Raw genomic sequence first — 13,942 nt, forward strand, 5'->3', positions numbered from 1 at the left:
TAGGTACCAAACACCACCGCTCAGACCCTGTCTGACCCTTCGTATCATGCAAAGAGGAATTCCCTTGTTCATGAACCAGTTACACTAAACAAACTTACAGTTATTATTAAGGGGACCATTATCTATAAAACATACTATTTGGATTAACTATGTAACGATTGAGTCGCCCGCCAGATGCACACAAACTCCACCGTAAATGCACATACCACGCGCCTGAGCGCACGGCTGTGGAGGCGCCATCACGCAACTGCGAGTATGCGTACGCACGGGAGAGAATGTGCACGTGCAGCGGGCAAGCGCATGGGGTTAAATATATGGCAACGTGCAGCATATTTTTTGACTTTGACAGAGCCTACTGGAGTGCACCAGTGTTTTCTTTTCATGCAGGTGAGAAAGCAATGACCTGTCTTACTTGCTTGAGGAAGAATATTGGTAAGGCAATACCAACAGAGCCATCCCATATCCCTACTGCAGACGGATCTTTTAAGGTAATACAAATCGACTTCGTACAGTTAACACCCTTTAGGAATTATTGTTATGTATTGGTGTGCACTGATGTTTTCTCAAACTGGGTAGAGGCATTTCCTGCCGCCACGGATGCTGCTGTGTTTACCGCAAAGAAAAATTGCGCAGATATTTGTGTGTAGATAATGGTACCCCTAGAAGTAAGAGCAAAGCTTGAAATTGGACTATTGTGATCATAGATACTGCCACTAGTATTATGTAGCATCGGAACCACTCACAGATCTTCACTTAACAAATCACCCTCTTTGAAATTTTTGTTTTGGTTTTTGTGTTTTTTTGGAAGACAACCTCATGTCATGATTGATCCGCACAATGATCAGAAATACACCAATGAGGTGACAGTACAGTACCTTATTGAGATGAGCCAGCATTTGAGAACTTGACAAAAGAACTTGAAACTGTTGATTGCTGGTATGCCAAATACTAACTGTCTTGATTGTGACCCAAGAGACTGTGTGATTGTTCTTACGCTCAGGTTGCCTAATAGACAGGTGGGAAGGACCATACCAAGTTTTGTTGACAGCACTATCCCAGTGAAAGTAGCTGAGAGAGAGACTTGGGTCCACGATTCCCATTGCAGGAAAGTCGGTAGTCTGGAAGGAACTCGTAAATGGAGTGAGATCGCAAAAGTATCACCAGAGAATCTGTTCCGTGAAGACTGAGAGGCGGCACTGTTGAACACTATCTGAGCGTGCTAAAGGATTACAGAAAGACCAGTCGTTGTAATTGATTTGCTATGGACAAGAGTTGTTTTGTTCTATTTCCCTTTTCTCTCTTTCCTGCTGACAAACATTTTTTTTTAGGACATTCTATTTTTGCGAGGTTTTTCATGAGGAGTCAAGTGTGGGACTGGAACTGGTTCTGGAGGAAGGAGTGATTTCCTTATAGGATCCCAGGATTAACCGATCAGTTTGTTAAAGCGAGAGAAAATCAAAGGTCTAGTAGTTACGGAGTTCGGAGGTAACGTGATAGGCTATTGTCTGAGGAATACTGTATTTTGTAGTTATTGTGACCCCATATTTGAAGATGAGAGCATCCAGAGATGTCAGTCTAGCAATAAGGTGAAAGACATCCCTTGAGTGATTACCACTCACTAGTGGGTAAGGTCTTAAACGAAACGGAATGTTGGATGTGCTCACAGGTACCTCTAAGATGAAAAGATGCAGGATTAGTGCCATATTTTTTTTTAGAGTTAGCGGAGGTACTTGAATTACACGGAAGGGGAGGGGACTGGTGGACAAAGAGTATAATATAACTCGACCCCCTAGCTTTAAGATCCACCAGTACCATAGATAAATCCTTGGTATGTTTAAATCTCACCAATTTCAGGAAATTGGGAGGTAATCAGGAACAATCAGACAATGGCTATTCACACATTACATATAAAGAGCTCATTAATATATGTGGAAGAAAGGTTTATGAGTGGCTCTCCCCGAACCCTTGTTCAATGATTAAACAGACCTAGAATATTTTCCAGAAATGGAAACAATGTTCAGAAAATGATAGGAATATGTAAATCATGAAAATTTTATATGTCACTTTCACAATTTGTTTGTGTCTTCTTCCCTCTACCCAGCAGAACCTCAATCGAATCCGAACATCAGTGTACAAAGATGTAGGTACATGTATGTGTGAAATGTTAATTCAAATCAGACATTATAGGCCAAAGCACTGTCCCAGCATACTCTATAGGTTGAATGTTGTCCCACACCCAACCAGTGGTCCCGTGACCGCCGAGTGCATATAGAGGATGTCTCGTCCTCCTCCCTGTCTTCCCCAAATATAGTCAAATGTCTGATTTGCGAAATGAATACATACGTGTGTCTAGGTCACCGATTATTGTCTGAAATTTTTTTGTTATGTTAATAATTTATGGCAGTTATTGTTTACTGCCAAAGGGTGGACTGTCGAAGTCAAAAATATTACATAGAGAGAACATACAGACTCCACACATTATGAGTCGCTATGCTTGCAAATACGCGCAGCGAGCACAGCAATAAATGGTAACATACGCATTTACACAGACATGCCACAGAGATAGATTCGACACATATTTCATACAGCACATAATTATAACATATCAAGCGCCAGACACCATGTTTTAAATATATTTAATGGAGTAACGTCATGTATGTGTATTATTGGAGCAGAGCAAGATGGACATATCGTGCTTGGTGTCATAGTAACCAGATTAATGTGTACATTCATTTGATGCCTGTTATTAAGTTGTGGCACAAGGCCATGAGTAGATATGAATAAATGAAGGAATATGAAGCCACAATTCTAAAGTGAACAAAAGATCTTTTGAAGACTTGAAACTAGCTCCACAGCATGGCCCTGGGGGCAGACACATGTGCCAGCAACACAGGACAAAAGCCCTCACTCTGACCAATGAGCCGTTGAGTTCTTAAGAGGTCCTGCCTCTGGACCAATAGAAGGAGACCGTAACCAACAGACGGAAAACTCCCACTGTGTGATATAGGCAGTTTCTAGGATTAAGAGAGTTAGTTGCTGTTTTGTCCCAGATGATGATCGAGATGTTGACTGTCCAGTGGCTGAATAATTTTACACAGAGAGAGAGAGAGAGAGAGAGAGAGAGAGAGAGAGAGAGAGAGAGAGAGAGAGAGATATGGAATGGAGATTTTATTTGAACAAAATAGGATATTGTATGCTGGCCTGTAACTGTATGTATTTGCTTTAGTTTGTATTAACTGCTTACTGTATAAATTGTAACCATGTAACTATATATATATATATATATATATATATATACTGTACATTGTGATATATTGAATACATATCCTTTTAATAACAAATATATACAATCGATGAGCTTTGGAACTCAGACAATGTGTGCGTGTATTGTTTTCTCTTAAGGGATGTAGTGTTTTGCGACGTACAGCGCACTTTTATCGTATAAGGTAATAAGATGCGCCTGGCGTCCGCAGTATATATTAGAGCGGGCATTATAAATATTTGTTAGAAAGCAATTTGGTATTTACACCCACATAACGTCCCTGATATCCCTTCCCCTACATAACAACCATTCATACATCTCCTAAATCCTCACACACCCCATGGCACAAGGAGTAATACATGCACTTTCTTCTATTTACCAGTCACATAATATTTAATGAGTTCTGTGATTATTTCAGTTTCTGCAGAGAAATGAATGACATGTAATGTTCAGCATATGACAGGACCAGTGTGAGCAGATGTACGGAAGACCAGGCCCCTGCTGTAACCTATACAATGCTTACACTGGAGACCTGGCCCCTGCTGTAACGTATACAATGCTTACACTGGAGACCAGGCCCCTGCTGTAACCTATACAATGCTTACACTGGAGACCTGGCCCCTGCTGTAACGTATACAATGCTTACACTGGAGACCAGGCCCCTGCTGTAACCTATACAATGCTTACACTGGAGACTAGGCCCCCTGCTGTAACCTATACAATGCTTACACTGGAGACCAGGCCCCTGCTGTACCCTATACAATGCTTACACTGGAGACCTGGCCCCTGCTGTAACCTATACAATGCTTACACTGGAGACCTGGCCCCTGCTGTAACCTATACAATGCTTACACTGGAGACCTGGCCCCTGCTGTAACCTATACAATGCTTACACTGGAGACCAGGCCCCCTGCTGTAACCTATACAATGCTTACACTGGAGACCAGGCCCCCTGCTGTAACCTATACAATGCTTACACTGGAGACCAGGCCCCTGCTGTAACCTATACAATGCTTACACTGGAGACCAGGCCCCTACTGTAACCTATACAATGCTTACACTGGAGACCAGGCCCCTGCTGTAACCTATACAATGCTTACACTAGAGACCCGGCCCCTGCTGTAACCTATACAATGCTTACACTGGAGACCTGGCCCCTGCTGTAACCTATACAATGTTTACACTGGAGACCAGGCCCCCTGCTGTAACCTATACAATGCTTACACTGGAGACCAGGCCCCCTGCTGTAACCTATACAATGCTTACACTGGAGACCAGGCCCCCTGCTGTAACCTATACAATGTTTACACTGGAGACCAGGCCCCCTGCTGTAACCTATACAATGCTTACACTGGAGACCAGGCCCCCTGCTGTAACCTATACAATGCTTACACTGGAGACCAGGCCCCCTGCTGTACCCTATACAATGCTTACACAGGAGACCAGGCCCCCTGCTGTAACCTATACAATGCTTACACAGGAGACCAGGCCCCCTGCTGTACCCTATACAATGCTTACACTGGAGACCAGGCCCCCTGCTGTAACCTATACAATGCTTACACAGGAGACCAGGCCCCCTGCTGTACCCTATACAATGCTTACACTGGAGACCCTCCCACTTCTATGTACAGATGCGGGTGGTTCACACACACACATTCGCTGGTGGGCGCACTGTGCAGGACAGGTCCCGTATTGTTGCACGCAGTGCCCCTAAGCCGCACCATTTGTGAGCGGGGTGAAAGCGGCACCGGGCACTGTCACTCGTGAACAGCCCGGCCATCCTCTGTTACCCTCAGGATACTCGGATGGCCAATGTTCACACATCCTGGGACGCTGCAGCGGATGACAGACGCATGCGGGAGGCAGGATCGGGTCCTAGTGTGGAGACCTCATGTATCTGTTACTGGCAGAATAAGTCACAGCTCAGGTTTTATTTACAGACTTTATCTCATTGCAGTCACGGTTCCTATGGACAGAGGTGGCGGGGTCCTGTAATGTCTGGTGTAGCAGTCAGAATCAGGCCCTCTCGGCTGTCAGCTGGTGCAGCAGTCTATTGCAGTGATGGGTGAGGGCCTCTCTTCTGTGTGATGCTGGCTGTTCCTCAGACAGAGAAGAGGACAGCCTCTGGCCAGCATGGAGAGACACCAGGTGCTGTAGAGAAAGCAGGAATGTTATTATCAGTAACTAGGAGATGAAATGCGGAATTCTATCCCTAGTCGTCATGGCACTGCGGCACTATGCCAGCTTACGTCTTGTTTCTGGTGCCTGAAGGCGGTACATGGGAGGGGGATGGCAGAGGAAAGGGATGTTTATGCCTGTTATACAGCCGATGCTGGTCTCTAGTAATCCAGGCACATACGCTGCCGAGCTGAGCTATGCGGGATTGGCACTATGAAATATTACACAAGAGATGGGCACTACGACACATGAGATGGACACTACGACATATGACACATGAGATGGGCACTACGACATACGACACATGAGATGGACACTACGACATACGACACATGAGATGGACACTACGACATACGACACATGAGATGGACACTACGACATATGACACATGAGATGGACACTATGACATATGACACATGAGATGGACACTACGACATACGACACATGAGATGGACACTACGACACATGACACATGAGATGGGCACTACGACATATGACACATGAGATGGACCCTACGACATACGACACATGAGATGGACACTACGACATACGACACATGAGATGGACACTACGACATACGACACATGAGATGGACACTACGACATACGACACATGAGATGGACACTACGACATATGACACATGAGATGAACACTACGACATACGACACATGAGATGGACACTACGACACATGACACATGAGATGGACACTACGACATACGACACATGAGATGGACACTACGAATAATGACACATGAGATGGACACTACGACATAGGACACATGAGATGGACACTACGACATAGGACACATGAGATGAACACTACGACATACGACACATGAGATGGGCACTACGACATACGACACATGAGATGGGCACTACGACATATGACATGAGATGGACACTACGACACATGAGATGGACACTGACATATGACACATGAGATGAACACTACGACACAGGAGATGGACACTACGACATACGACACATGAGATGGGCACTACGACATATGACACGAGATGACCACTACGACACATGAGATGGACACTACGACATACGACACATGAGATGGGCACTACGACATACGACACATGAGATGGACACTACGACATACGACACATGAGATGGACACTACGACATACGACACATGAGATGGACACTACGACATACGACACATGAGATGGACACTACGACATACGACACATGAGATGGGCACTACGACATACGACACATGAGATGGGCACTACGACATATGACACGAGATGACCACTACGACACATGAGATGGACACTACGACATACGACACGAGATGGGCACTACGACATACGACACATGAGATGGACACTACGACATACGACACATGAGATGGACACTACGACATACGACACATGAGATGGACACTACGACATACGACACATGAGATGGACACTACGACATACGACACATGAGATGGACACTACGAAACATGACACATGAGATGGACACTACGACATACGACACATGAGATGGACACTACGACATATGACACATGAGATGGACACTACGACATATGACACATGAGATGGACACTACGACACATGAGATGGACACTACGACACATGAGATGGACACTACGACATACGACACATGAGATGGACACTACGACATACGACACATGAGATGGACACTACGACATACGACACATGAGTTGGACACTACGACATACGACACATGAGATGGACACTACGACATACGACACATGAGATGGGCACTACGACATACGACACATGAGATGGACACTACGACATACGACACATGAGATGGACACTACGACATACGACACATGAGATGGACACTACGACATACGACACATGAGATGGACACTACGACATACGACACATGAGATGGGCACTACGACATACGACACATGAGATGGGCACTACGACATATGACACGAGATGACCACTACGACACATGAGATGGACACTACGACATACGACACATGAGATGGGCACTACGACATACGACACATGAGATGGACACTACGACATACGACACATGAGATGGACACTACGACATACGACACGAGATGGACACTACGACATACGACACATGAGATGGACACTACGACATACGACACATGAGATGGACACTACGACATACGACACATGAGATGGACACTACGAAACATGACACATGAGATGGGCACTACGACATACGACACATGAGATGGACACTACGACATACGACACATGAGATGGACACTACGACATACGACACATGAGATGGACACTACGACATACGACACATGAGATGGACACTACGACATATGACACATGAGATGGACACTACGACATATGACACATGAGATGGACACTACGACACATGAGATGGACACTACGACACATGAGATGGACACTACGACATACGACACATGAGATGGACACTACGACATACGACACATGAGATGGACACTACGACATACGACACATGAGATGGGCACTACGACATACGACACATGAGATGGACACTACGACATATGACACATGAGATGGACACTACGACATACGACACATGAGATGGACACTACGACATATGACACATGAGATGGACACTACGACATACGACACATGAGATGGACACTACGACATATGACACATGAGATGGACACTACGACATATGACACATGAGATGGACACTACGACATATGACACATGAGATGGACACTACGACACATGAGATGGACACTACGACATACGACACATGAGATGGACACTACGACATACGACACGAGATGGACACTACGACACATGACACATGAGATGGGCACTACGACATACGACACATGAGATGGACACTACGACATACGACACATGAGATGGACACTACGACATATGACACATGAGATGGACACTACGACATATGACACATGAGATGGACACTACGACATATGACACATGAGATGGACACTACGACACATAACATGGACACTACGACATATGATACATGAGATGGACACTACGACATATGACACATGAGATGGACACTACGACATATGACACATGAGATGGACACTACGACACATAACATGGACACTACGACATATGACACATGAGATGGACACTATGACACATGAGATGGACACTACGACATATGACACATGAGATGGACACTACGACATATGACGCATGAGATGGACACTACGACACAACATGGACACTACGACATATGATACATGAGATGGACACTACGACATATGACACATGAGATGGACACTACGACACATAACATGGACACTACGACATATGACACATGAGATGGACACTACGACATATGACACATGAGATGGACACTACGACATATGACACATGAGATGGACACTACGACACGTGAGATGGACACTACGATATACGACACGTGAGATGGACACTACGACATACGACACATGAGATGGACACTACGACATACGACACATGAGATGGACACTACGACATACGACACATGAGATGGACACTACGACATACGACACATGAGATGGACACTACGACATACGACACATGAGATGGACACTACGACATACGACACATGAGATGGACACTACGACATATGACACATGAGATGGATACTACGACATATGACACATGAGATGGGCACTACGACATACGAGATGGACACTACGACATGACACGTGAGATGGACACTACGACATATGACACGTGAGATGGGCACTACGACATATGACACGTGAGATGGACACTACGACATATGACACGTGAGATGGACACTACGACATACGACACGTGAGATGGACACTACGACATACGACACGTGAGATGAACACTACAACATACGACACGTGAGATGAACACTACGACATACGACACGTGAGATGAACACTACGACATACGACACGTGAGATGGACACTACGACATACGACACGTGAGATGGACACTACGACATACGACACATGAGATGGACACTACGACATACGACACGTGAGATGGACACTACGACATACGACACATGAGATGGACACTACGACATACGACACATGAGATGGACACTACGACATACGACACATGAGATGGACACTACGACATACGACACATGAGATGGACACTACGAAACATGACACATGAGATGGGCACTACGACATACGACACATGAGATGGACACTACGACATACGACACATGAGATGGACACTACGACATATGATACGTGAGATGGACACTACGACATGACACATGAGATGGGCACTACGACATATGACACATGAGATGAACACTACGACATATGACACGTGAGATGGACACTACGACATATGACACGTGAGATGGACACTACGACATATGACACATGAGATGAACACTACGACATATGACACATGAGATGGGCACTACGACATATGACACATGAGATGGGCACTACGACATACGAGATGGACACTACGACATGACACATGAGATGGGCACTACAACATATGACACATGAGATGGACACTACGACATATGACACATGAGATGGACACTACGACATATGACACGTGAGATGGGCACTACGACATGACACGTGAGATGGGCACTACGACATATGACACATGAGATGGACACTACGACATATGACACATGAGATGGACACTACGACATAGGACACGTGAGATAGACACTACGACATATGACAGGTGAGATGGACACTACGACATATGACACGCGAGATGGACACTACGACATATGACACATGAGATGAACACTACGACATATGACACATGAGATGAGCACTACGACATATGACACATGAGATGGGCACTACGACATACGAGATGGACACTACGACATGACACATGAGATGGGCACTACGACATATGACACATGAGATGGACACTACGACATGACACATGAGATGGACACTACGACATATGACACATGAGATGGACACTACGACATATGACACGTAAGATGGACACTACGACATATGACACATGAGATGGACACTACGACATATGACACGTGAGATGGACACTACGACATGACACGTGAGATGGGCACTACGACATATGACACATGAGATGGGCACTACAACATATGACACGTGAGATGGACACTACGACATACGACACGTGAGATGAACACTACAACATACGACACGTGAGATGAACACTACGACATACGACACGTGAGATGAACACTACGACATACGACACGTGAGATGGACACTACGACATATGACACATGAGATGGACACTACGACATACGACACATGAGATGGACACTACGACATACGACACATGAGATGGACACTACGAAACATGACACATGAGATGGACACTACGAAACATGACACATGAGATGGGCACTACGACATACGACACATGAGATGGACACTACGACATACGACACATGAGATGGACACTACGACATATGATACGTGAGATGGACACTACGACATGACACATGAGATGGGCACTACGACATATGACACATGAGATGAACACTACGACATATGACACGTGAGATGGACACTACGACATATGACACATGAGATGGACACTACGACATATGACACGTGAGATGGGCACTACGACATGACACGTGAGATGGACACTACGACATATGACACATGAGATGGACACTACGACATATGACACGTGAGATGGACACTACGACATATGACAGGTGAGATGGACACTACGACATATGACACACGAGATGGACACTACGACATATGACACATGAGATGAACACTACGACATATGACACATGAGATGAGCACTACGACATATGACATGAGATGGGCACTACGACATATGACACATGAGATGGACACTACGACATATGACACGTAAGATGGACACTACGACATATGACACATGAGATGGACACTACGACATATGACACATGAGATGGGCACTACGACATATGACACATGAGATGGGCACTACGACATATGACACATGAGATGGGCACTACGACATATGACACATGAGATGGGTACTACGACATATGACACATGAGATGAACACTACGACATATGACACATGAGATGAACACTACGACATATGACACATGAGATGAACACTACGACATATGACACATGAGATGGGCACTACGACATATGACACATGAGATGGACACTACGACATATGACACGTGAGATGGACACTACGACATGACACGTGAGATGGGCACTACGACATATGACACATGAGATGGACACTACGACATATGACACATGAGATGGACACTACGACATATGACACATGAGATGAACACTATGACATATGACACATGAGATGGGCACTACGACATATGACACATGAGATGGACACTACGACATATGACACATGAGATGGACACTACGACATAGGACACATGAGATGAACACTACGACATATGACACATGAGATGGGCACTACGACATATGACACATGAGATGGGCACTACGACATACGAGATGGACACTACGACATGACACATGAGATGGGCACTACAACATATGACACATGAGATGGACACTACGACATATGACACATGAGATGGACACTACGACATGACACATGAGATGGACACTACGACATATGACACATGAGATGGACACTACGACATATGACACATGAGATGGGCACTACGACATATGATACGTGAGATGGACACTACGACATATGACAGGTGAGATGGACACTACGACATATGACACATGAGATGGACACTACGACATATGACACATGAGATGAACACTACGACATATGACACATGAGATGGGCACTACGACATATGACACATGAGATGGGCACTACGACATACGAGATGGACACTACGACATGACACATGAGATGGGCACTACGACATATGACACATGAGATGGACACTACGACATATGACACATGAGATGGACACTACGACATGACACATGAGATGGACACTACGACATATGACACATGAGATGGACACTACGACATATGACACGTGAGATGGACACTACGACATATGACACATGAGATGGACACTACGACATATGACACGTGAGATGGACACTACGACATGACACATGAGATGGGCACTACGACATATGACACGTGAGATGGACACTACGACATATGACACGTGAGATGGACACTACGACATATGACACGTGAGATGGACACTACGACATATGACACGTGAGATGGACACTACGACATATGACACGTGAGATGGACACTACGACATATGACACGTGAGATGGACACTTTGACATGACAAGATCATGCACGAGACAACTGGCACTATGGGGCAGATGTACTAAGCCCTGGAGAGAGATAAAGTGGATGGAGATAAAGTACCAGTTGATCAGTTCCTGTCACTTTTCAGACCCAGCCTGTACCACAGCAGTTAGGAGCAGATTGGCTGATACTTTATCTCTCGCTAAGGCTTAGTCCTGTACATCTCCCCTTATTACAGATGTAAGGGAGAAGTCGGTAGGGGATGTGGGAAGATGTAAGGGAAAAAAGTCGGTAGGGGATGTGGGAAGATGTAAGCGAAAAGTTGGTAGGCGATGTGGGAAGATGCAAGGGAGTAGTCTGTGAGGGATGTGGGGAGATGTAAGGGAAAAGTCGGTAGGGGATGTGGGAAGATGTAAGGGGAAAGTCGGTAGGGGATGTGGGAAGATGTAAGGAAGTAGTCGGTAGAGAATGTGGGAAGATGTAAGGGAGTAGTCGGTAGGGGATGTGGGAAGATGTAAGGGAAAAGTCGGTAGGGGATGTGGGAAGATGTAAGGGAGTAGTCGGTAGGGGATGTGGGAAGATGTAAGGGACTAGTCGATAGGGGATGTGGGAAGATGTAAGGAAGTAGTCGGTAGGGAATGTGGGAAGATGTAAGGGAGTAGTCGGTAGGGGATGTGGGAAGATTTAAGGGAGTAGTCTGTGAGGGAAGTGGGAAGATGTAAGGGAGTAGTTGGTAGGGGATGTGGGAAGATGTAAGGGAAAAGTCGGTAGGGGATGTGGGAAGATGTAAGGGAGTAGTCGGTAGGGGATGTGGGAAGATGTAAGGGAGTAGTCGGTAGGGGATGTGGGAAGATGTAAGGGAAAAGTCGGTAGGGGATGTGGGAAGATGTAAGGGAGTAGTCGGTAGGGGATGTGGGAAGATGTAAGGGAAAAGTCGGTAGGGGATGTGGGAAGATGTAAGGGAAAAGTCGGTAGGGGATGTGGGAAGATGTAAGGGGAAAGTCGGTAGGGGATGTGGGAAGATGTAAGGAAGTAGTCTGTGGGGGAAGTGGGAAGATGTAAGGGAAAAGTCGGTAGGGGATGTGGGAAGATGCAAGGGAAAAGTCGGTAGGGGATGTGGGAAGATGTAAGGGAGTAGTCGGTAGGGGATGTGGGAAGATGTAAGGGAGTAGTCGGTAGGGGATGTGGGAAGATGTAAGGGAAAAGTCGGTAGGGGATGTGGGAAGATGTAAGGGAAAAGTCGGTAGGGGATGTGGGAAGATGTAAGGGAAAAGTCGGTAGGGGATGTGGGAAGATGTAAGGGGAAAGTCGGTAGGGGATGTGGG

The 13,942-nt window shown here is 45.6% G+C and overlaps 1 protein-coding gene across 3 annotated transcripts in view; it reads right to left on the reverse strand.

Moving 5' to 3' along the window:
- Positions 1-2,617: 2,617 nt before the first annotated feature.
- STK36 (serine/threonine kinase 36) overlaps positions 2,618-13,942 on the reverse strand; it is a 295,926-nt gene continuing 284,601 nt past the window's right edge. For all 3 annotated transcript variants that reach the window (XM_063935506.1, XM_063935505.1, XM_063935504.1), the window contains exon 27: positions 2,618-5,413. In XM_063935506.1, coding sequence (XP_063791576.1) covers positions 5,279-5,413 — 135 coding nt within the window. In that variant the 3' untranslated portion in view covers positions 2,618-5,278. The remainder of the gene's footprint in view (positions 5,414-13,942) is intronic.

Source organism: Pseudophryne corroboree, chromosome 7, assembly GCF_028390025.1.
Source record: "Pseudophryne corroboree isolate aPseCor3 chromosome 7, aPseCor3.hap2, whole genome shotgun sequence".
Taxonomy (NCBI): domain Eukaryota; kingdom Metazoa; phylum Chordata; class Amphibia; order Anura; family Myobatrachidae; genus Pseudophryne; species Pseudophryne corroboree.